The following is a 24162-nucleotide window of genomic DNA, read 5'->3' as shown; positions in this document are numbered from 1 at the left end:
AGGAAATGCAGACTCATCAGCAATGCTTAGCACCTTTTTGCTAGATGGAGTATCACGCCTGCCTTCCCATCTTTTTACTTCTGTTCAGGATGCTGGCAAGAGATTCCTTGCACATACCTTATCCAGTGTCAACATGTAGAAATTGGTAATGTCGTGCTCCTGAGCATAGCGGATTCGGGCTCGGCACTCCTCTTCGTCAATCAGCTCCCCAACATACTCATTAACAAATTCACCCTGACAGACACAAAACAAGCTGATAAGACAAATTGTCTGCAGGATGGAGGGATGTCCACCTTTGTGCTAGAGCTTAGCTCCCGTTTCCTTCCTAAAAATCTCTCCCTGTGCTCTGTTTGGCCTTTAACCTTCACCAAAAGCCCTGAACCATAGATCCATTTCACATGCTCAAGTAACTCAAAATAAATTAAATAAAGAACTGTGACCATCAGGTTACTCTTTGTGCCAAAGAAAGAATTAGCATCCAGGGACAGCACAGAAGTTAACCACAAGAACAGCACTTTGCTGCAAAGCTCAAAGCACTGCCCTAATTGCATTCCAGCTGAAAACAATATTTCTTTGGGGACCAAGCACATGGAGCAGCAGGATGCACCTGGAGCACCTGCTCCTGCAGTGAGTGCAGGAGTTCTCCTGTGGTGAAGTACTGCAGAGACCGTACTCCAGCCTTTAAAGAGAACCCTAGCTCTGCACCTGTGGGGATAATAGGTCCCCCCACTAAATAACCGAGTGTTTCTGTTTCCAGACTGTCTGCTGAAAGTGAAACAAGCACATGGAATGGCAGAAATATCCTTTAACTTATGGCACAGCAGGCAGCAAAGTTTTCAACAGGACAGACTCACATTTTACCTCTTCAATCAAGGCCTACCTCTTATCATGTCATCACTACTCCCTTTTCAGACATTCTTCTCTTACTATGCTAATAGTCCTCTGTTTCACTTTATCCTTTATTAGCTTTGGGGTTCTTTTGGATTTAACATTCCTCCTTCTTCATTCAGCACAGATGTGTGTCCAAAGAATTGCTATTCTTTGCATTTAAACAACACATACAAGTGTTTTAGGTGGAGATAATCAGTTTCAGCAGTAATAACAGCCATGTCCAAGACGCTGCCCTTTTTTAAGATCCAAGCCCTGGTTTCTGTTTCTGACACAAGATTCTCACGCTGGATAAGCCTGGCTAGTCAAGAATGGAGGGGAGGAATAGTCACTGTTCCCCATCTGGAAATCCTGAGCACCATCCCATTGTTCTTACAAGCAGACTGACCAAGCAATCACCTTTCTTACCCTGTGGGACATCAACATGCAAATCATTCTTTCAGTCAGCTGAGCCAAAACACTTGTCAAGACTGGAACGACTAAATTAATCCGTTTTGTTTCTAAATAGCATTCTACAACAAGAAGTCTTTTTCAAACTCAGTTTTCAAACCAAGAGTGATCGAGAGAGAAGTGACAAGAGAAAACGACACAGAAAGAGCGTAGGTACCTTCCTGATGTCTGTTTTGGCCTGCAAGCCCCAGCCTCGTGCCAGCGTGCGGAAGATCTGCACCTCGGGGTACTGGCGCTTGGAGAAGCACTGGTTCTGGCAGCGCTCGCCAGCAGGACACACCAAGGGGTGGCACTCGTAGAGCAACATGCGGTTGATGCACTCGGAGTCCAGGCCGCAGGGGTTCTCGTCCGTGGGTTTGCAGTTGCAGCGCGGTATCTCGGACAGGTCTGCAGTGAAGATCTGCACCTTCCCCACCGGCCGGTTCACCTTCAATGCACACGAGGGACATGAGCTCTTGGGAGCCACAGGTTAGCCCGACAGGCACTTCTGTACTCCACCCTCGCCTACGAGCTGACGGGCTGCAGTGACTTAGTGACAGCGAGGGGCAGAAGGACACAAGTACAGGCACTGCTGTACTTCTGGGAATTCTATTTTGAGAGGCAGAAGGTTAGAGGGAAGAGCTCAGGAGGATGCAGGTTCCCCATTAGCATCACCTGGTGCAGTGTGTATTCTGTAACCCTGGAAGGGCAAGAGGCTGCCAAGTGTCCCCCTCCCATCATTACTGAGCTCACATCCAGCTCAGGTGGCCAGCCCAGTGCTCTTGCTGGGCACACAGTATCACTGTGATCAGCACAAACCATTTTCTGCATCAAACTGCACCTTCTCCAGTCTGAGTGTCAGGTGCTTTTCCTCAGCTTTCCCTTACTGCCCTGCTTTTTGAATGTTACCTTCAAGCTGGTTTGTGCTCTCAGCTGTCACACCTGTGACAGAAGGCCTACCATGCAGTTACCTCCCTACTCAACTGTCCTGCAGATGTAAATGGAAGCCAAACCAGACAAGGCTGGGGTTGGAAGGCCCAAAGAGGAGCTCAGAGTTAAGCCAAGGAGCTCTCTAAAAACCGCTCCAGAAGGAAGCAGAGTGCAGCACCAGGTGGAGAAGCGACTGGCGTGTCTGTGGCATGAGCTGGGTCCTTGGGGTTTGGTTAAAGGCAGCAAACGCTGAAAAGCAGGCAACAGAAAGTCAGGACTTTGGAGAGAGACACTAAAGGAAAGCTCCTTGATGCTCTTTCCCTGGGTGAACCATTGTCTCACTTTCCTCTCCCAGAACATGAAAGGAAGGGATTCTAGCAAAACTATTCCAGCCCCCGTATAAGTTACCTAGTCCCACCCACAGAGTTTCCACATTGACAGCCTGTCTGAGGCTGGCCCAGTCCTCATCCCCCTTTGTTTAAACACAAACCCTGCAGAAACTCCTAATTAATCACTTCAACACAGTCTCCCCCACCTTCCTCCTAGAACTGTATCCCACCTCCAACCTTCCTTGTCACTCAGGTTCTCCTCTGCTGCTTCCCATCTCTTACCCAGACTCATCAAGAGTGGCAAGACTTACAGGATTGGGTCAATCTACCACTGGTACTGCTTTAGCACTGCCACTCCACACCACATATGCCCAGCACACCTGCCCTATTCTCTGAGGCACTGCTGGAAAAAATCCAAAACAGGGCAATGCTTGGACTCATCACAAGCCTGATGTGATGAAGGATGCCAAGTACATTCTGCAGCAGCCTCTCATGTGGGTGTTCCTTGGAATGGACTTGAGGTGCTCATCTCCTTAGAAGGAGTGGACACAAACAGCTTCAGCCATTCCATCCTGAAGCCCTCTCCAGTTCACCATCTGCTCCTGCAAACTGCTTTGCTTTCAGAGAGACAAACAGCTTGCACCCAGACCTCAGAAGAGCTGCCATGACTAATGACCACAACCGTCATTATTTATATAAAAGGGTATTTCAAAGGCTCTAAACTGCTTCCAAAGTTCCTTCATGTTGCAGCCAGAGAGGCCTAAAAATAGCTATAATGAGAAACTACTTCCTCCACTGAAGCTGCAAGGCCCATACTGCTGCCACAGCATTCAGTTGTGCTCTTTACACCACACAATAACTCATGAAGGATATACCTGCCTGCCTAAAAATCCTAGCTAGATACAAAAAGTGCCAGAAATCAGTTAAACTTTCATAATTTGCCATATAAAAAGGGAAGGAACACACAGAAGCAGTAAAAGAAGAACACAGTCCCTGAGTCAATGGGTTTCTCATCAGTTGGGATCACTTCTCAGACACAGATACATGCTTGCCCCCAGCTCTCCTCTAAAGTCACCTCCATCCTGTAGCTAGTGCTGCTCCAATTCGAACTCCATATTTATAATAATATTTAACAGCCCTTAACATGAATAGTTCCCCAAAACTGGGGAAAAGGGCTGATATTGCAGCCTCTACACTTGCTTCAGTACTTCTGTTCAGTCACCAACTGATACAGAAAGAGATATAAAACAATAGCAGATTATATAGAAGATACTGTGAGTTACCACCCTCCACACAGCCTTGCTGCACTGCACCCTGACCACCTCCTGTCCTGCACCACCTGGTTTGCCCACCTTGCCATCAGCAGCACAGAGCATTTGACCACACTGAGCATTACCAGCCCCCTCCCCTGAGTTCTCAAGGTAGACACTTCCTTTGGACCACACAACTGACATGGACAGCAAAGACATGACCAGATCTGTTCCAGCAAACCAGAGTACCTCTATTACTGCAGCCCAGCTTGCTGAGGACAGAAAGAGGATCAAAGGAACATTCAAGAACAGCCAGACACCCAAACATCAGAAATGTTTCTGTATACCTGTAAATCACCTGCACCGACAGCTCAAGACTTCTCTTTCACACCTGCCCCCCACCACCCCTCCTCACCTTGATGTGTTTGTAGGGAGGAGGTTTCTTATCATTCTTTTTGTCTTCCTGAAGTTGTCTCAGTTCTTTCTGTGCTTTCAACTCTTCAAATCTCACAGCAGCTTCCTGAAGAGCTAAGTGAGAGAACAGGCTCTGTTATGAGGAACTCCCTCTGCTCACACAGAGCTGGGCAACCACTGTCCACCCAGTGTTCACAAGGTTCAACAGAGGAGGGTGAAGAAAAGGCCAATGCAGCAGGGAAGTGCAGAAGTTACAGACAAGGGCCTGCTCATGGGTGATGAAGCATCCCATCTGTTGGCTATCTTTGCCTGCCCTCTTGGGCAGAGATGCCATGCAGCTACATCCACAACTCTCGAGTGCACATTTATATCAAGATAATGACTGTATTACACAGAAAGAAGCTGACACAGCAGCAGCTCACTTGAATTTTGAGATGTTATGTCAGAGCTGGACAAAGATTTGAGATCTGCACACCCTTCTCCCTCTCTGGGAGTCAAACAAACACTCTGAGTATGCTGGATGATACATAAGCAGCAGCTCATTCTACAAATTTAGTTTCACTTCAGTTATAAGAAGACATTTTTCTCTGCTACATGAGTGACACTTTTCCAAAGAGGAATGAAGAGGGTAAGACCATGTACATCCCTGGATGAAGACAAGTTACCTTTTTTGTATATGCCATCCACGCCCTTCCCCATCTTGTCTTTGCTGCTGACGTCACCTTCCATGTAAGGGAACACACGAGCCTGGTGGGTCCACAGGTAGTCCTTGGAGCCAAAGAACAGCACAGGGAACTCACCGATGTCATGTTTCATTTTCTGGATGTTGACAGGAATTGTCCTAGGATGGCAAATCTCAGCTGGCCACCACCTACAACATAGGAAAGGGCAGATGAAACCTCTGGCTTCCCCACTTCCAGCCACCTCAAAAGTATGCTACTGCATGGAGACATGGGAAAAAGTGTGTGAGGGCTTACCAGCAAGGCTGGGGGGGAGAAAAGAGGCTACTGGAGGAGGAAAGCTCACATTTTACCAGCAATGTGCATGCAAAAAACGCAGAGGCCTACTGCAATGAACCCTGCAGAGAGGAGCAGCTCCTCACCTCCATCACCATGAGCACTGCATGAAGAAGGGATGGGGACAAGTCTGTTCTATCTTCACCTACCTGTAGCGCCCAACTTTCACCCAGACTACTTCTTTGTAGTGTGGCTTTTTGCCTGCCTTGCAATCATTACAATACCAGCTTCCCTCTGGCATCTCAATGTTTAGACACTCACGGTGAAACGCAGCCGGGCACGACTCGCAGCATAAAAGGCTGCCCCCTGCAAAGAGAAAGAGGAGGAATTTATCAGTCACTGTGCAGAAGCAAAGAGAAAGAGGAGGAATTTATCAGTCACTGTGCAGAAGCCCTGCAGCTCCCCGTTTCCACACAGACCTGGAAAAAGGGAATGATGATCTCCTGCAAGCCCTTTTCAAAGGCTGGGCCCCACTCACGGTAAAAAAAGAACCCTTCTAAGAACCCAGAAAAGGTCATAGCCTGAAGCTGGGCTTAAATGTGGAAAGACAGAGAGGCAGTCTGCTCTCTGCAGTTCCTATTGGGACATTCTGGATGGGAAAAGCTTCTGCCCTTTGTAATGAACTCTTGCCAGGGCATTCCCCGGTGCCAGGGGACCCAGCGCTGACCACCTCACCTTCCGAGCAGACAAAGCACCAGCTGACGTTGACGTGCTCGTGGTTGCGGCAGCCCCGGCGCGCGGTGAAGTGGTTGGGGCAGATGATGCTGTTGGAGGCCAGCACCACGGAGCCGGCGGCCAGGCAGAAGTCGTTGGAGTGATAGGCGACCGGACACCGCACGCAGCGCATCAGGCGACCTGGCACCAAACAGCCCCAACACAGTCAGCCTCTGCAGGATCACCACTCCTTCCTACTAAAACTAGACTCTACTCATACCTAAGCTCAAAATGAGCTTTGGAGAAAGAAGCTGACCTTTAATTTTTATAGAGCACCCATGATATGCTCACTAGATTTCTATTAAGTTATTTAATATAACTAAATATATATAAAATTATAAAATCTGTAATACCTATACCATAGATAAAATTACATTATTTAGAAGTGAAAAATATCCTGCATGCTGTGCAGAAACAGTTCAAGAGTTCACAGACTGGGACTGTTTCCTATCATACACAAATAATTACTAAATCAGCTCCGACAGTAATTGCAGACGGGGTGTTCCAAGTGCTTAGCTGCACATAATGAAATCAGTCCCTGTAGCTTCTGAAAACACACGCACTTGCCTTTTGTTTATCAGATTTTACCCTGAAATTCCAGAACTTCCAAGCAATTCAGACTTCCCTACAGGCCTAGTTTATGTGAGGTTTTTAAGAGCCCATTTTCAGTTCCTCACAGCAGACTAGAAACAGGAAGAAGAGGTGGGAGAAAAGGGGTAAATGTGACCACTGAGAAGCAGCAGCCAGTCAACAAATGTTCAGTGGGGAAGAGGCCGGCTGTGGGCTGCGGGCTTTTGGCCTTGGTGTTGTTTTCTACACCGAATATTGATAAATGGGGGCAAAAAAGCCAACTTTGACACAGATGCTGAGGATAAAAATAGAGCCAGTCTTATTGTCACCCATCTTAAGATATCATGGATTAAAGAAAGGCAGCCTTAAAAGCAAACATACACAGCAATCACAAAAGTTTTAAGTTTGATCATGTGAGATAAAGGTCAAGGTATTGCTGCAAACAGCTCAAACAAATGTTTGCCTGGGAAGCTTAGCCCAAGGGTGTCTCCACTACAAGATGAGAGTTTACACAGAAAAAAATGGATTAGTAGAACAATATCATAGTTTGCCCTGTGCAGCTCTTGATGCCGCTGTGTTGACAGCCTGTGCTGCTGAGCAAGGCACCATCTGCAGCACTGGCACAGTGAGGAGCAGGTGGGAGAAGCACAAGCATGTCTGTACAGCTCCAGAGATTTACTCAAAAACCCACTGAGGCCTGAGGCAAGGCTGGGCGTGCAGGAATCTGAGCCTCTGGACAGCCTGAGAACATTCCAGCTGCCATGTCCGACCATGGGGAGTGCTGCCGAGCCTCACGCTCTGACACCACCCCTTCCACTCCCCTGGGAGCAGCTACTCCTCAGCAAACACAGCCAGTGCTGTGGCAAGGACACAAAGGCAACAGTGCAAAGAACTGGTGAACCAAGTGGATGTGAAACAAAGAAAAACCAGGTGACTGCACCCCTCAGACCACCCTGGAGGACTCGGGTACCTTTAGAGGCAGAGATGTTTGCTGGGTTAGCAGCATGGCAGGTCATGCAGATGTGCAGGGAGCAGCGGAAGCCCTTGTTCTGCATGACTGTGGGTGGGTATTTCTGGATGCAGGCTTCGTGGTAGTACTTCCCACAGAGGGGCAGCAAGCACCGCTTCACGTCCTCCCCGCAGCTCTTGCACACAAAGCAGGTGTGGACCCCTGGAGAAAGAGCAACACACCGGTCACACAGGAGGGCTAAATGAGGACCTGATGCTGTCACCAGGCTGCCTAATAGCACAGCACAGCTTCCCAGCCTGCTGCACCCATCCCAGAGCACAGGTCTCTGCACCAGGCTGGTTTGGCCTGAAGCTGCAGTAGAACTCCACATCAAAATAAATCTTATTATAGCTGGGACTTCAGGCCAGGGAAAAAAAAAATTTAAAAAATCAATAACCCTACTTTGAGATTTCCTCCTTTCCAGCTTGAAAAAGACTTCTCCTCACCAGAGCCCTCTCCATAGTCCCAGGTACAAATTTGTCTCTTTCCCAGTAGATCATGGACATTCACTTCTTTGTACACCAAGTCTGAATTGACAGTAAGGCTGGTAAATATTTGAAGCCATTATTAATGGCTTCAAATCAACAAAGAGTAGGTTTAGATTAAACATTAGGAGAAAATTCTTCCATGTGAGGGTGGTGAGGCCCTAGCATAGGTTGTCCAGAGAAGCTGTGGATGCCTCATATCTCGAACTGTTCAAGCCCAAGTTGGACAGGGCTTGGAGTAACCTGGTCTAGTGGAAGGTGCTCCTGCCCGTGGCAGGGGGGTGGAATTTGATGATCTTTAAGGTCCCTTCCAACCCAAATCACCCTGTGTTTCTAATTAGGAAGTCATTATTAGATATCAAACCAATAATCTGAGGACTGAGAGCTACTCAGCAGTCCTACAGCAGGCACACCACTCCAGTCAAGGAAGCACCAGGTAAGCCCACACTCCTGCACTCACAGAAGCTGCCCTACCTGTGGAACACTCATTGCAGATGAATTTGCCCTTTGGCATCTCGGAGAGCCCAAGGCACTGCAGGTGGAAAGCACCACAGCATTGCGCCTCACACAGCAACAACTCCCCTGGCTTCTCACAGATCTGCGGGGAAGAAACACAGTATCAGCTTGAGCAATTTTCTTCCCAGCAGCAACCCCCGCGCTGGCCGGAACTGCCAGCAGAGACCTCCCAGGAAAAATGCTACATTTTCCTTGTGTCAGTTAATTCCCGTAGTTTGTGTGTAACCACTGCCATTTACCATCCAACTCCCTGATACCTTACACTGGCTAAAATGTATCTTACACTGGTCACATCTCCCTAACCTCTGTGAACTTTAAGAGGAAGACCTGCTAGTGCAGGAGAAATGCTTGATACAGAGCACAAAAAGCCGATTAATTCTACAATAAGCACTTGGAGGCTACCTGGACTTACCTAGGGCACCAACGAGTCCCAGAATTTACACAAAAATACTTTACAGTGGGATAGTTTCAAAGAGATTTCTAAAGGAACACTACCTGACACACGTTCTCCTTGAGAGCTGCTCCTCCTCCACGCTCCCCCTGTATCTTTTTGGATGAAGGCACTCCATGGTCATTCTCTGACCCCTCCTCATGACCCTCTTTGGGGCTTGCAGCAGTCCCATGAACTGATGTCTCCCCCTTTAAAGAGAAAACTAGAATTAGGATTGTCAGTAGCACCTATCCTGACTTGGAAACTACGAATTCAGTCACTGAGCACTTAATGGGTTTGGCAGGTGATCTGTCTGTTACCCACCCTGAAGAGAACATCCCCCATTACAGTTCCACCAAAAGATTTACAGAAAAGGAAAGGAAAAAGCTCTTAGTTTACTAGATGATTAAAAATACACACTCAAGACAATTATCTTCCTGTGCATAACCCCTCTCTGAGCAAGGAGTGAGCCCTGAATGGAAACAAATCAGGTAGGCTAAAAAGTCAGAAGCACCCAGTATCTACTTGCACTAGAAACAAATCCTCAATCTTCATAGCACCTGTCACACACAAAATGAACTACATCTTTCCTCTACACTTATCTCAGCTTGTCCTAACCCATGCAAAATAGAGACACAAAGGTACTCAAGGCTTGTGCTGGTATGAAGTCAGCCAACCCCAAAAGGAGCAGCACAACAGGGCATTCACACCCCATCCCGACTGAGGTGTGGAGTCTCCCACTGTCCTGACGAGTGTACAACACTGCCCATAACATCCACTGGTGAAAAATCCTGGGGAGAGGATGGGTTTCAAATGATAAAGGCCCAACCACATAGTCATGGGCCAAGTGAAGGATTCTGCCATAAGGATTCCCAGTGTCCATGGGACCTGCCCAGGCACTGTTAAGAGGGAAGAATAGCAGGTATCTTAGAGACACTTGTTTCTAGCACAAAATACAGCTGTTCTGGAGCTACACCTGGCAGCAGTGCTACAAATTTTGTCAGGACAGGCAACTAAGGGCTAGAAAACACCATCCTGCCAGCTTCCAGCCCACTTGGGAGGTCTAGGGAACACTTCAGTGGCCTCAGCAGCCCCAGCTGCCACTCCAGAGTAGGTACAATTTGAGGACTATTAATACTGCACCAAAGTGATGCCTTTAGCTACGTGCTTTGAGCCAGAACATTTTAAGGACTCTGCCACTTTTAAATAAGCCAGCTCACTGCAGGTAGCTGAGTGATCTCAGTGCACAGCTGTCAGTTCCTCCCTGGGTCACCAAGCTGTAGCCATTGTATACCCAGGCACAAACAGTACACCTGAGAGACCCTGGGAGGAATTCAAACTGCTGGCAGAAGCAGCAGCCATCACTCCCACACCTCTAGGCCTGCTTGGTGCAAGCCTGTCCAGCTAACAATCACGAGAGGGAGCTTTGCACCACTTGTATGGAAAGTCTGAGCTGTGGTGCTACTAAAGCTTGTAAGCTGAATTGAATGCCTTTTGAACACATTCTGAATCTGGGAAAAAAAGGACATAAAGAGCTTCTACAGTTTAAAGCTGGAAGAACCTGGAGCTAGTATTCTGCTCAGATAATGATGCTTTCTTTGCCTGGAACTGTTGGTTTTTCCCCTATTCCCTGAATGTAGCAGTATGACTTTATTTGGGGACACTTTAAAGCCATGTGCCTTCTGTGGAGCAATGATGCACAGATGCACTGAGGGCACATTACAAAGATGAATGGTATAAACTGACTTTATTGAGATTAAAAAAAGAAAAATAGCAAAGTCCCAACTACAGGCTACTGCCATTCCAACATACCTTACACAGTACAGTCTTGTTCTAACCCTGCTCCCAGAACTGCCCAGGGAAGGGATGTCAGAGCTAGGCAGGATGGGCAAAGCCCATCCTTTGTGAACATGGAAAAGGGCATTGCCACTCAAGGATCTGCCACTGTTTCCCCTCCTTCCTCTGCCCAGCCCAAGCACTGCAACACTAAATACCTCCTGCAGAAAGAAAGGCTCATCCCAGGTCTTCTTCCAGAACTATCCCTGCTGTTGTGTCTGGCACAATCCCAAAGCCTGACCTGTTCTTTGGCACAGCCTGACCTTGGCTCACAACCTTGACAACCATTTCAACAGCATTTTCCATCTCATTCTGTCAGTCTCTTACTGCCCTGATGTTGTAAATTTGCACTCCTGGCTCAACAGACTGGCAAGACGAGAAAGCTGCTTAGCTCAGCCCAGGCTGACAAGCTTTCCTCTGCCCTCTTTTCCTTGGAAGGCAGCTGGATCCGAGGCTTCACTGTGCTGTATCATCAAACAATGTATTTTTTCTAGCAAAGTGGAGTTCCTAGCCCAGTGTGTGCAGTCACTGAGGGACCAGCATGGTCTGAATTCCACATGAAAGCACAACTGCATCTCCACAGCATTCCAATACTCACCTAAGCCAGGGGATGAACACCCACCACACCATCTAAAGAGACACAATTACACAGAAAGGGAGGCTGGCAAAGGTGCCACGCATTGACTTTTTTTTTTTGGCATGGCTGACACCATACCCGACTTCTGGTACTCAATATAAATGTCTACAGCTAGAGGCAGTTAAAACTGAGTTTCCTCTGCACTGAGTGGTGAGTACAGGATTCAGAGCCATGGCCTAGATCTTTGCTGCTCTGAGCTGCCCCTCTCTTCACAGAGAATTTGCTACCTCTTAGTGGATACAGCAGACAATGTTAACTGCCCCTGCCCAGCACTGGCAAAGGTATTTGTACAGGCTGTTTTAAAACATTAATCCAGCTGAGCACACTTCAAAAAGAACACTGACACCAGCACAGGAAAGCTTACATGGATCAAGGGTATTACCCCAATTTATTAACTTTATCACAAATGCCCTTTCCAAAATGCAGCAGGACGTCTGGAACTGTTTGAAGTGATGTGAGGTTTGTGTTCTCCTGTAAACTGTGTCACAACAACAAATATAACAGTATTGATCTATAATTGGCTCCTGAAATACATACTGACTATCCTGCCTGCTGCTGAACCTGGGCCACTGGAAGTGAGAGGCGATGGCGAGAGGCCCAGAGGTGTCCTGCCTCTCCAAGGAAGTCTTGCTTCCCCTACACTTGCTGAAAACTGGCTCATTCCTAAAAGGCAAAATGTGCTCGTCAGAGATATTTATACACTGACCCTGCTAATATGTAGCAGAAGGAATTGCCCCAGTTATCCCTTTCTGCTGAATGGCAGAATGCAATCAGAGGCTCTTGTGAGCAGTCACAGACAGACCCCCCCCCCCAGCCCCTCCAAAGGGGTTCTTGACTCATCCTGGTGTTCAGGTGCAAGCAGAAGGAGCTGAAGTCCAGTCTAGTGCTTGTGCTTCAAACTGGTTTGTAAAAGGGCAGGAGTCCCACCCCCAGAGAAGACCTTTTACAGCAGTTTGATTTTCTGAGGTGCAAAGCAGGATGCCAGGCAAAACCTGGTTCCATGAATTCAGAACAGCCTCTCTCACAGAGAATAAGCTGAGCAGCAGTTTGAAAACAGAACCTGAGTTAAGCATCATTACAAAATAGCTACTAGATCAAGGAGGTATCTTCAGCCTAAACCAAGCTCATGCAGCTGCATCAGTGGGACAAATTCTCAAATGACAGACCAAAAGATGTCTCTGGCTTAGGCTCTGCCAAGTACTCTGGGAAGTAGCAAACAGGTTATAGGGATGAGAGCATGAAGATCCAACAGTACCTCAGAATGTGGGGTCTCCCCCAGCCCCTCCTCATTTTTCTCCTTCTTGGAATGGACTGCAGTAGAGGTATGGCGCTGTCTCTTCCTCTTTCGCTGTTTCTCCAAGAGCTTTTCAGAAGCTGGGATGCAACAAAAAAAACATTCAAGGAAAATGCAGAAATAATTCCCTTGCTGCGGGTGACACTAGCTAGTTCTTCAGCCTGAGAGCTTCAGGCTGGGTCCTATATTCTTTGAGGGCCTAAGGGCTGGGGTTATACCAGCCTCCAGGCACTCAGCCCTCTGCCCTGCAGCCATCACAGAACCACCAATTCACCAGTTCATACTGGTTTAAGCAACTTTTGCTGGGCTACTGAATCCAGAGTACCAAGCACTGATCCAAATATCACAACAGTCTGCCCTGCTATCCCTGCCTTCACTTACCTTCTCCCAGGTCCTGGAAGTGGGCTGGTGAGTAGAGCTCAGAGCTGTCACTCTCTGAAGGGCCAGTACCCTACAAACACAGGGGAGAGAGAGCCAAGTCACCAAATGGAAACAGAGGCACACACTCCTCAACCGTGAAACCTTTTGGAATGACTGCAACACCTAATTTACCATCCAGGTCATGCATTCATCAGTCATTAGAGATTTTACAAGAAAATATTTGGTTTGTGTGTGTGAGAAATCACACATGTAAAAGTCTGTCTCTGGGAAGGGAGGAATGTGGAGTCTGATGTGTATTGTGCTCATCAGCACCATTCACTGCTTCCTGTGCTTTCCCAAAAAGGCTGCTAATACTCTGCAAAGTGCTGGGAAAAGACATTCTCTTCTGAGTTTACACTTTTACAGACCTTAAGACTGAAATACACTGGCCTCTACATTACTGCAATGGAGATAACTGTACTAAGACTGTGCTCTCAGAGAAAGAAAAAGGAAAGAAGTATTATTAATCAACTTTAGGAACAGTGGCAACAAGTTCTGTGCAGGCACACGATCTGAAACAAATACAAGCTGCATTTTTCCAAACCATGCCACTGAATATAGAGTATTCAGGGGAGAAGAGCAGCATTTTCTTTAAAAATCTGAACTAAACAAGGTATCCTATGTGTCATTCACCGCAAGCTTCCATCCTGCTTCAAGCTCTGCACTTACATGCATTCACTAGCTCACTTGGAAAGGTAACAAAGAAAACACTGCTCAGAGGAAATCGAATGCAGAAGGACAAAGCCTTAGGTTCAAGTTCAAGCTACATTGTAACATGACAGAAAACCTCTGTACAGAACACTTCTGCTCATACCTTTCCAGCCAGCATCCAGATGACTCCTTTTCCATATAAATCAATTTTAAAAATGAGATTTTAAGCCAGAACTATCCCATCCCCATTACAAGTGGGGAGGGGTGGGGGACAGTAGATTATTTCATCATAACACAGCAACCAGCACCTTTGGGAAGGGTGGACCTTTGCTGCTGGGTCACAGCCAACAAAAAACCACATCCCATTGCATTGTGCCTTGTTTAGCAGGATCTGCTGTCTGGGCCTGTTTTCTATCTGGTTTTCAAAAGAGCTGGAAGGGAAGTACCTTCTTTTGGGGAGTCCATTCCTCCTTCTTTGGCATAAAGGCAGTGTCCAAGTCATTGGATTCCAAGAGCTTTTTAGTGGGCTTCCTTTGACGCTTGCTTTCGAAGTTTCCTGCAATGAAACCCTTCACATCAGATGAACAGGGGTTTTCTTGTCTTCAATCAGATTAAGACCATTAAGTAAATATCAGCCAACAGTTCAAAATAATCTGCTTCACTCTGTCTTTGGGATCATAAGCTCCTAGGGCAGAGATGCCAATTACCTGCTTCTGTACAACTTCAATAAAAACAGACCTCAGTCTGCCATGACCTTCAGGCTCACCTCAGTATGTAATATAAAAATCCACCCACAGAAGAGAGGATGTGAACTCACTGCCAGCAGGTAACACATGCTGGCAGCACAATTCACATCATAATTTCCCAAACACTTTGATCTGCATAAGCCAGTCCTACCACTGACACAGCCCTGCCTACACTTCCACACCCCTCACACCAGCATTCATGCTGCTGTAGTAAATAGGCTGAAGATCACAATCCTGGTTAAAACTACTTGAGAGAAGATATCCTAACAAAATCAGGTGTAACCTGCACTATTTCCTACTCAAGCTTTATCCTGGCCCTCAGAAGGTAGAAAGTTGCTAGACCTGGGCTCCTTCACTAATTTTGGCAACAGTATAAACTTAGAACCAGGAAATGCTGATGCTGAGTGCAGACACTTCACAGACACAGCCTGTTACCCATCCCACCCCATTCATCCGCTGCCTTTGACAGCCTCAGCTGTGCCCTTTGACACCTCTGTAGGCACAGCTCATCCATCACACTCCTAACCCTCAAGACAAGCTTCTGCCCACTGTGTGCTTCAGCAAAAGGTGAGGGGAAATGACTGAAAAGAGCTACACAACCTCTGCAGACTGGACGTTTGCTCCCAGCCTGCCTGCTGCAGCCTGTTCTGTTCTCCTGCATCTCCAGTCTTGGGTTCACATCCTCAGTTTTTCCTCCTTTAATCCTCTCCAACTTCCCACTTCCTTGTGACACCCACAAGTCTCCAGAGGCAATCCCTCTTCCTTCACAAATGACAGGCTAACTGACCTCCCACTGACCATAAATCTCTCTGCTTGGATTATTTTTTTTGACTACAAGCCCTTTAGGAACAGTGTTCCCTCCAAGCTAGCACAGCCAGAACACCAGGGCTTTAACTCTGGACATGTCTTTAGATGCTATCAGAAAATAAATATACTAAAAGGAGACTCTGAGATTGACACTGCTGGAAAGGGAAAAGGCCCCTCAGACCACACTCCTCCTACACTGTGCCTTACTGAAGACCAAGACCCTGGCTTGCTGCTCACACAAGTCCCCAAAAAATTCTACAGATGCTTAGAACCAATTAAGTATGAAGTTCTTCCAGAGGGAATTGTGTGCTACAGCTCCCTGAGCTCTCTAGGAGAGCAAAAGATCACTCCATGAGCAACGAAGCTTAGACTTTGTGCATCACCCTCAGCACAGCAATGTCCATCTAAGGGGATTACAGCAGCAAGAGATTATGAAGCTAAAGGAATGTCACTGTTTGGGAGCACAGACAGCAAGGACTCAGAGAGAGTCATTCTGTGCAAGGATCTAAGAGGACCACCACAGCCTATAGAAAGCCAACAGCACCAAGTCACTGGACACCTTTGCACCTGCCCTCTCTCCCTTCTCAACACAGTAACAGTCAGTGAGTGAAGGAAGGTGTGAACAAACTGTGGCCACAGCCACTGATCTTTTCATGCTGCCCCAAAAATAATTTTTCACTGAACTTGAGTTACTTTCACTTACAAAAGCAGCATCACACAACCTGCCACTTACCTGATTTCAGGAATCCCTCTTCTGCATCTGGAGAAGCAGAAACTTCAGAAGCATCCGAGGAAGACAGAACCACCACCTCTGGAAAATCTGAAGATCCTCCTTGAGCTTGACTAGGGGGATCAGTGGAGTGGGATCCTAGTTCTGAGAAGGAACACTCTGCTTCAAGGACGGGAGGGGACTCTTTGGTTGAAGATGGAGTTGAAACCAAAGAACTTGGCCCCCGCTGGGTATCTCTGTCAGGACTGCATTGGGCAGGAACACCTCCTTCAAATTCAGACCTCGCCACAGAATTCGCCTGGCACGGTGAAATATGTTGGTGAAAACATTCATTCTGCATGGCACTGCACACAGCAAGAACACTCAGCCACAAAGAACATAAACACACACAGACCAGAGCCCTGAAGAAATAACCACAAAGAGCACATTGGCCTTCACCCACCTTTTGTAATTGCTCCTGGCCCTTCTTTGATTTTTTCTTGGGTGCAAACAAGTGATCATATTCTTCTGCATATTCCAGAAGCCGTTTACTTGGCTTTCTAAGGCGCTTCCTCTCTGAATGTGCTAAGAAAAAGGAAAGCAGCTTCAAGACTGTGTTTCTGAGATGATCACAAGACATCTGTGGATAATAGCTGTTCCTGCCTTCTCTTCCAGAGGTTCCATGTGGGAAGAGCTGATAATTCTCTCTTTGAGACAGCTCAAAGAATTTTTTGAGTTTCCTATTTTCCAAAATTCCAACTTAGCAGGGGGGATTTTTAAGGACTTTAAGCAGTTCAGGTAAGAAATCAAAACACATCAGACTGAGAGGCTCATGAAATTTCACCCAACATGTCCCTACAAGCTACATCTAATTTGCCCGCAGTACTTCTACCAGAACCAAAAGTCATTAGAAAGTCATTACTCTTTTGCTGTTTACCCAAACTCTTCTGGTTTTAGTGCAGGGGCACAGGAAAACACTGTTTTCCCGTAACACAGTTCAGTCACTAGTTTCACTAGGAACACGTAAACTTAATTCCTTCCCTTCCCCTCCTCCCTGGCGTTTTTTAATATACTAAAAATTCCCCATACGCTACTGTGAGCCCATTTATTGCTTTGTTTGTTCCACAATGAGATCAGGGAACCAGTGACTGCGGCACTTCTTGTCTCTGCACAGTGTGGTAGCATTGCAAGGTAAAAGGTGTTTCCTCACCACAACCCTAACCACCCGTGCTACACCACCTCGACACACCAACGCAAGGCAAGCTCCAAGAAACAGAACCCCGACGCTATAACATCTCTTCTCAGCAAGCTGCAAAAGCAAGGTGATGAACATTTATGTCTTTTTCTCACTTCCCAAAGAATACCTCTGAATATCTCTGATTTTTCTCCTTTTTAGCATTCAAAATCATTAAATAATATTGCCCGAAGCTTTCCCCTAGTCAGGAAAATACCTGTGGTCTCCTGGAAGTTTTGGAACAACAATAAATATTCTCTTTGCTTCATTTCATTTGTAGGAGGCGGCTTTTTCTTCTTTAGAACGGAAGCATTTTATAACAAAGCATTTCACTGTAATGCTTCAGAACAGGGATGTTGGACAAGATTGCTGCATTTTATTGTGGCTTTGTGGTTAAACAAGCATGAAAATGTCAAAGTTGGCCAAAAGAGAAGAAAGAAACAACTTTCTCAAACACAGCTATTTTCAGCCTCTATTAACACTCTGCACAGGTGTCTGAGTGAAACACACATTTCAGCACATAAGCAGTTATGGGATGAGTATCCTCACCAGGCAACTATTTAGAGCCCCAGAATTGTGCAGCAGAGTACACAGCAGTGTGCCAGAAGGGCTGGCTTAACTGCTTTTTGTTCCCAAAAGGAATCCCATACAAGAATCCCAAATGCAGACTAACAGTGGCAAATCACAGACCTGATAAAACTTTTATTTATAAAATTGGTTTACATCAGCCAATTCCACCCAATCTTCAGGTCTGCCTTATTTGCTCTAAACCACTGTACAAAGTTTGTGGCAAAATTATGCCCAGTGCTGCCATTTAACTATGATGAAGACTTTATGCAGTTTGAGCTTACTGGAAATGGCACAGTTGTGACTACAATCTGTTCTGATCTCTTACATTGAAGCTGCCTGCTGTGGGCAAGGATTGGTCACGTCTCTAAGCACTGCAGTCAGTCCAGTTTCCAGCATCAATTTCTCTACTTTCTAGGCCTTGCCCAACATAAAGGAATGGTCTCAACACAGCATTAGAGGTTTACTCAGTCCCACCAGCGCTGGGGATGCTACAGCAGCCCTGACAGTGGCACCAGTGCCTCTCCACAGCACATCTGTACAAAGGGGGGTGGGTGTGTGCGGATCTCACATGCTATTTAGGGCAGGGGAATTAGTTTATGCTGCAGTTGCTTTTCTGGCACTTTTGCCAGCAAACCCAGGCCCTGACTGCTGCTGCTGCATCCCTGGGTACAGCACCAAGACCCTGTACACTCCTCTCCACTGTCACACCCTGCCCAGAGCCCGCTGCTTTCCTCTGCCACTACCCCCCAACTTTACTGCCTCTCAGCACCTCCTCTTCCCTAGCTCGCTCTGCAGACCTTTATCTTCACCTCACACAGCATCACTGCAGGGATGCTTCAACTCCCAAACCACCACGAAAACGTAAAAACCTGCCTGGATCTCAGTGTGAAGGAAGAACCCACAGCACAGCCCAGAATGTGCATCCTCTCACCTGCTCTATAGAGAATTCAGTCCTCAAAAACAGAGACCCAGCCAGAGTCAGTGAATGATTAAGCTGGTCATGACTTAAAACCAGAACTTTTACCCCAGGTGTTACACCCTATAGGCTTGTTTTCTGTGCCTGCTGCAACTTGCCTTGGGCAGGTCCCACAACCATTAAGCCAGGAGCTGCCTTTGCCACAATTGAAACAGAAGTGCAGGCCGCCTCCAGCAACAACAAAAAGTAAAATACACACATCAAAATCTGCACTGAGAGAATACATAAGTGACAGAATGCACAATAGGCTCAAAATTATGATGAGTTGTATTATTTTATGATATCACAGTTAGATTAGAGCAATTTAGTGTGGTGAAACCTATGCAAAATCCTAATTTTATTGGTTTTATTAAGGTGTGTTTCCCCAGATTCCCTACAGAAGCCAGAGGACAGTACATGTTGAATATGGTTCTGCTGGCCCTATTCCTTCCACACATCCTTTTATTTTTCCCCTTGGCTTTACCCAAATGTCCCCACCTCTGTGGGAGAGGCAGGGCTCTCTTGCCTTTTGGTCCTCAGAACCCTCCTCCTTCCTAGGTCATTTCCCTTCCAATGCTGCTGTCTTATTCTGTCTGCCATATTCCAGACCCACCTCCAGCCCAGCCTCTCTGGCAGCTTCTCTCTCTTCTGTTCTTTCTTTCACCCATCAGGCAGCCACACCAGAAGTGTAAATTGGGAAATCTGTGGGGCTCCACAAGTCACTATGAGCAGCTAATAAAATTCCACACTAAAACCCAAAAAACTCCCAACACATCATCTTGAGGAAATCCTACAGAACAAACCAAAGACAAACTATGTCAAACAGCACTGTCAAAGATAGAAAACAGAACAGCCATTGAGGCTCAGTTTCCTGGAACTTTCTAGCACTGACCTATTCCACTAACACCAAGCTTGTGGCTCTAAGGAACACACTATGCATGTGCAAGTTAAAAAAAAAAAATTCCCAGGCTCAGAAGGATTCTTATTTTACCTTTCACTGTGGAAGAACTAAATATTTTTAATGTGTGCAAAATTTTGTGACCAATAACCTGAGTTAACTCATAATTACTCTGCCTCCTTTGTTCTCCATGCTTACAGAGAACTCAGACCAAGGTCCCACACTTTCTTCTGCTCAGAAGTAGACATCTTCACATTGTCAGACAGCCCCAAGTTCTGTAACTTATCCTTTAAATGAAAAAGTGTAAAATGTATACAAATACTCTGGCGCAAGTCCAGCTCCCTTACCTTGTGCAGAGAATTCAGACTGGGGAGCAAAGTTGCCAAGCTCTGTTTCTGAGTCCATCACACTGGTGTTTGGCTTACCACATACATTCAAACGTTTATCAACTAAGTCTAAACGATTCTCAAAGTCCTTAACTGCCAAGTCTCCCTCAAGCACCTTTGAATGAGGGGAATGCCTACGTCCCAAGCACTCCTTTCCCTTCAGTGAAAAGCCACGAGAATTCAGGCCAAAGGCACTCTCCAAGTTTCCTTGTTCCCTAGATCTACTGATGTGCTTATTAGATCTAGCACTGCTTTGGTTAAAACGCTGCCATCGCTTTTTGGGTGCTACGTGATTGATATCATTAGACTCATCACCAAGAGAGCTCTCACTATTTGCCTCTGAATCCAAGTCTGGACTCTCCCCATTTTCAGCAGAATTGCAGCTCTCATTATTTCTACCAGCTTCAGGTCTCCTTCCAATACGACCTAAATTGTCATCAGATAAACAGGCAGAGTCTTCATCAGTTGAATGCTCTGTTAAATCAATACACTCTTTCCTCTCAGTATCTTCTGCCTCATTCCCTAGAGGACTGGTAACCAAACTGTGCACACGGAATGCATGTTCTCCTGAATCTCTGGGTAACCGACTTAGCAACTTACTTGGCCCTCCTGGTTTTAAGTCCTTTCTGTTTGAAACTGTTTTATCTCCAAGCTTTGATGACTGCTTAGATTTTGAACAGTTGCGTTTGGACATGCAATTTGTGCCGTTTGTCCCAGAAACAGCAGCACTCGCAGGCTCCCTTTTACCAGTACCAATCCCTGTCAACTTGGCTGGAGGACCACGTGAAAATGAGGAGTTGCTTATAGCAGAATTTGGAGTTACTGTTTCCTGGACACAATCTCCATTCTTTTCTATTTTATATGGGGGACCTACAATAGACAAAGACTTGAGACCACTTGCGGAATTGCTTCCAGAACCATCACCTGTGCTGGTATTTCGAAATGGGACTATATTTTGACCAGTCATCAGTTGCTGCTCTTTTGTCTTACTGTCATGCATATCCTTCAACATCATTAACAAGGTGCTGAATTTGTAATCTGGTTCAATAGGCAAACGACCATGACCAGAAGTAGAAGCAAAAAGCAAAGGTACTGTGGCCTTTGGAGTGCCAGAGTCACTGGCATCGTCATTCATGGACCGATAGGACAGTTCCTTCAACTCCGACAGAACGTGCTTCACCACGGCTGTTTCGATTTCAGCAGAATCCCTGGGTTTCTCATGCATGTTGTTTAACAATTTCTGACCATCAACTTTTCCACTTCTCTGAAGAGAATCTCTTGAAAGGCCAGAGAAACCTTTGGTATCTGAAGAAGAGCGATTCACACCACCCTCCTCTTCCACAAGAGAAGGCTCCAACCCAGCAACCTTTTCTTTATGTTTACATTTTATACTCCTGATTCGGGGTAATTTCACACTTTTCGGTTTCAAGATTGCTTGATTTGTAACAGCAGGCCAGGAGCTGTCCTTGGAAACACTTTGGGGGGTAGTGTGCTTGTTTGCTAGGGAAAGACTGTAATTTCTCACATCTGAAGAGCACTCAAGAGGTGTCAATGACATCTCAGCATCAGACAAACCTCCTTCAAGCTCCCCGTCCGCAAATTCAGCATCAAGTCTGTTGGTTACTGAACCTCCCAGAGCTTTGCGATCTCGGTGCGACTTCTTCCTGGCCCTTCTGCTGCTCTTCTGAGAAAGATACATGGAAAGTTTAATGTTTCCACTTGATGTCATAGCAAAGTCCTTCTCCACTTTATCTGAAGAATCACTAACTTCAAGAGCACTAGAGGCTCTCTCTGAACTTTGGTCCATGGTATCTACATCACTATTCCCACCATCAGAGAGGGAAGAGGATGAATCTGATTCAGTTTGTTTTTTCTCAACACCAGCATCAGATCCAGAATAGTGTATTTGTAACTTGGAACTGCACAAAATGCCCAGGGAGCTTTTCTCTCTCTCAAAAGATGGGCTGGAAAACAAATCTCCTTGGAGGGTGTTTTTCAGAGCATCACTTTTACAATTCTCATAGTCTGGTTTTAGAGGTGTCTTTTCAAAACGTCTTTCTCCAAAGGAGGAGAGCAAATGGTTTTCCCTGGTGCTACTGGATGCTGTCAGGCTGTTGGCAATCCGGCGAAGCTCATGAGATGCGTGTTTCTCTGGTAGGTCCCCAACAAGCACATTTCTAACTACGCTCTCTGGTGTTTTGTCTTTGATTTCTTCCCTCGATGCTTCCCCTCTTGCACCACTCTTTTTTACTCTAGTCCTTTTTCTGCTTTCAGAGGTTGTTTTCACGTGTGGCTTGATGTGCAATTTTCCTTTTTCACTGGCCGCATGTCTGGAGTCAAAAGCCAAGGATTTAAAGCAGCCGTTCAGCTGTGTGTCCCTTTCTGCTCCAGGGCCATTGGCGTAGTATTCCAACTGCACGTCCTTCTCGTCCTTCTCGCTGTCTGGCTCGCTGGAGTTCTGGCTGCACTTCTGATCTTCTGGCCCCCCAAGAAGAATATCTTCTGCCTGTCCAACACTGACTTCCCATTTAGCCCTAAATCTCTGAGGAACCTTAAAAGTTGGAGAGAAAAAAAAAAGAAAAAAAAAGACAAAATTTGAGTAGGTACCCAAAGAGATAAAAGAACACAGTGACATTCCTGCATTTTGCATCTTTAAGACAATCACATGGATTCCCTGGGACTGTGTCTGGCAGACTCAGGAAGTACTGCTCCTGGGTAAGCACCCTGCATTCCAGCTGAGCCCTGTGCATTAAAGGTCTCCAAAGAATCCGATGTCTTGGCATGCCAACACATCCTGAACACAACAGTCTGTAAAGGACAATGCATATGGTATGGATCCTTAGCACAGAAATGCAAAGCTACAGCCAACAAGCCTCACAAGGCAAATGCAGCATTGTTTTCCTCAAAATATCTGAGCAGACCTGTTTGCTGTCCTCATTGTTGATTCTTCCTGCATCCCCTGAATTCAGAGCACGATCTGCCCTCTCCATCAACTCACCTCGGGACTAACATGAGATCCACACACATCTAAGATGTGCTCTATCAAGTTCATAATGTTCATTCCTGAGAAGTCTCCTAGTTTAACTCTGTATCTGTAGAAAAACCAGAAAGCTCTCTGCATACTTAACAGGAACCTCTGCTAATACTCAAAATTAACATTAAACTTGTTTCTTATCTGCATGTGTAGTTTTTGGCTGCACAACAGCAAACCAAAAGCTTCACAACTGCTCCTAAAATGAAAACCAAATCCAAAGCAGGAAGAACAACTCACACTGCTGACACTTTTCTTCTAAAGAAAAACCCAAAACAACAAAGCCTCATCTCAGCAGACTCAAAAGTTTCACGAAGCCTGATAGCAATCCAGCCAAATACTCTCAAGCTTTGCATCAATTCTGGCTTCCAGGGGTGCAAACCTAGACATTTATGTGAGTAACAAACATTTGATCCCCTCTACTGCAGGCATGCTGACACTCCATTTACATATAGAATGAGATTTCAGCCACGCAGCACTTGTAGGACCAGAGAAGTTACTTGGGAGCATGTTACTAGTTGTTGGGAGGGCTGAGAGCAAAAGGAGAGAAGTCCTTAAAGAAGATACTGAACATGCCCTTGGAAAAGAAAACCAAATAAGGCCACTGCCCCCAGGGACTCACATCTGCAAGAGCACATTCAATTTGATGGTTCTGCACTAACATAGGTTATAAAGCTTTAGAGTAAGAGAAAAAGAAAAACCAGATACCATTGCCTTGTATAACTATTTGCTCTCTTACAGTAACACAGTAGCTTCTGTAGTTCTTCACTTCAGCAATTCTAACGAGTTAATTTCTGCAGTCACCTTCCTAAAGACATAGACCAGACCCCTGTGTCACATTACATTAACTGGCTACAACTGCTCAGGGCTGTTATGTTTGGAAACGGAGATGGTGCGATGAGCCACAAAACTCATTCCCACAGGCTCACTGACAAAGCATTTTCCAAGTCAAATTTTAAGTCCTAACAGGCTTCTATAAAGAGAATTACTGAAGCAGTGCTAAAAACC

The 24162-nt window shown here is 46.1% G+C and overlaps 1 protein-coding gene across 4 annotated transcripts in view; it reads right to left on the bottom strand.

The window, feature by feature from the left end:
• The window catches only part of NSD1 (nuclear receptor binding SET domain protein 1), a 61109-nt gene that overhangs the window by 16695 nt on the left and 20252 nt on the right, over positions 1-24162 (bottom strand). For 3 of the 4 annotated variants that reach the window (XM_053956836.1, XM_053956834.1, XM_053956835.1), the window contains 15 exons: positions 20085-22674; positions 16544-16665; positions 16105-16399; positions 14265-14374; positions 13129-13198; positions 12709-12827; positions 9046-9189; positions 8509-8632; positions 7511-7711; positions 5932-6111; positions 5406-5562; positions 4906-5111; positions 4242-4354; positions 1496-1765; positions 118-234 (listed from right to left, as the gene is read on the bottom strand). In XM_053956836.1, coding sequence (XP_053812811.1) covers positions 118-234; positions 1496-1765; positions 4242-4354; positions 4906-5111; positions 5406-5562; positions 5932-6111; positions 7511-7711; positions 8509-8632; positions 9046-9189; positions 12709-12827; positions 13129-13198; positions 14265-14374; positions 16105-16399; positions 16544-16665; positions 20085-22674 — 4818 coding nt within the window. The remainder of the gene's footprint in view (positions 1-117; positions 235-1495; positions 1766-4241; positions 4355-4905; positions 5112-5405; positions 5563-5931; positions 6112-7510; positions 7712-8508; positions 8633-9045; positions 9190-12708; positions 12828-13128; positions 13199-14264; positions 14375-16104; positions 16400-16543; positions 16666-20084; positions 22675-24162) is intronic. The other variant, XM_053956837.1, reaches the window with a different exon arrangement.

The sequence above is a fragment of the Vidua chalybeata genome, chromosome 15 (assembly GCF_026979565.1).
Source record: "Vidua chalybeata isolate OUT-0048 chromosome 15, bVidCha1 merged haplotype, whole genome shotgun sequence".
NCBI lineage: Eukaryota > Metazoa > Chordata > Aves > Passeriformes > Viduidae > Vidua > Vidua chalybeata.
This window is presented reverse-complemented; position numbering and strand designations above follow the sequence as displayed.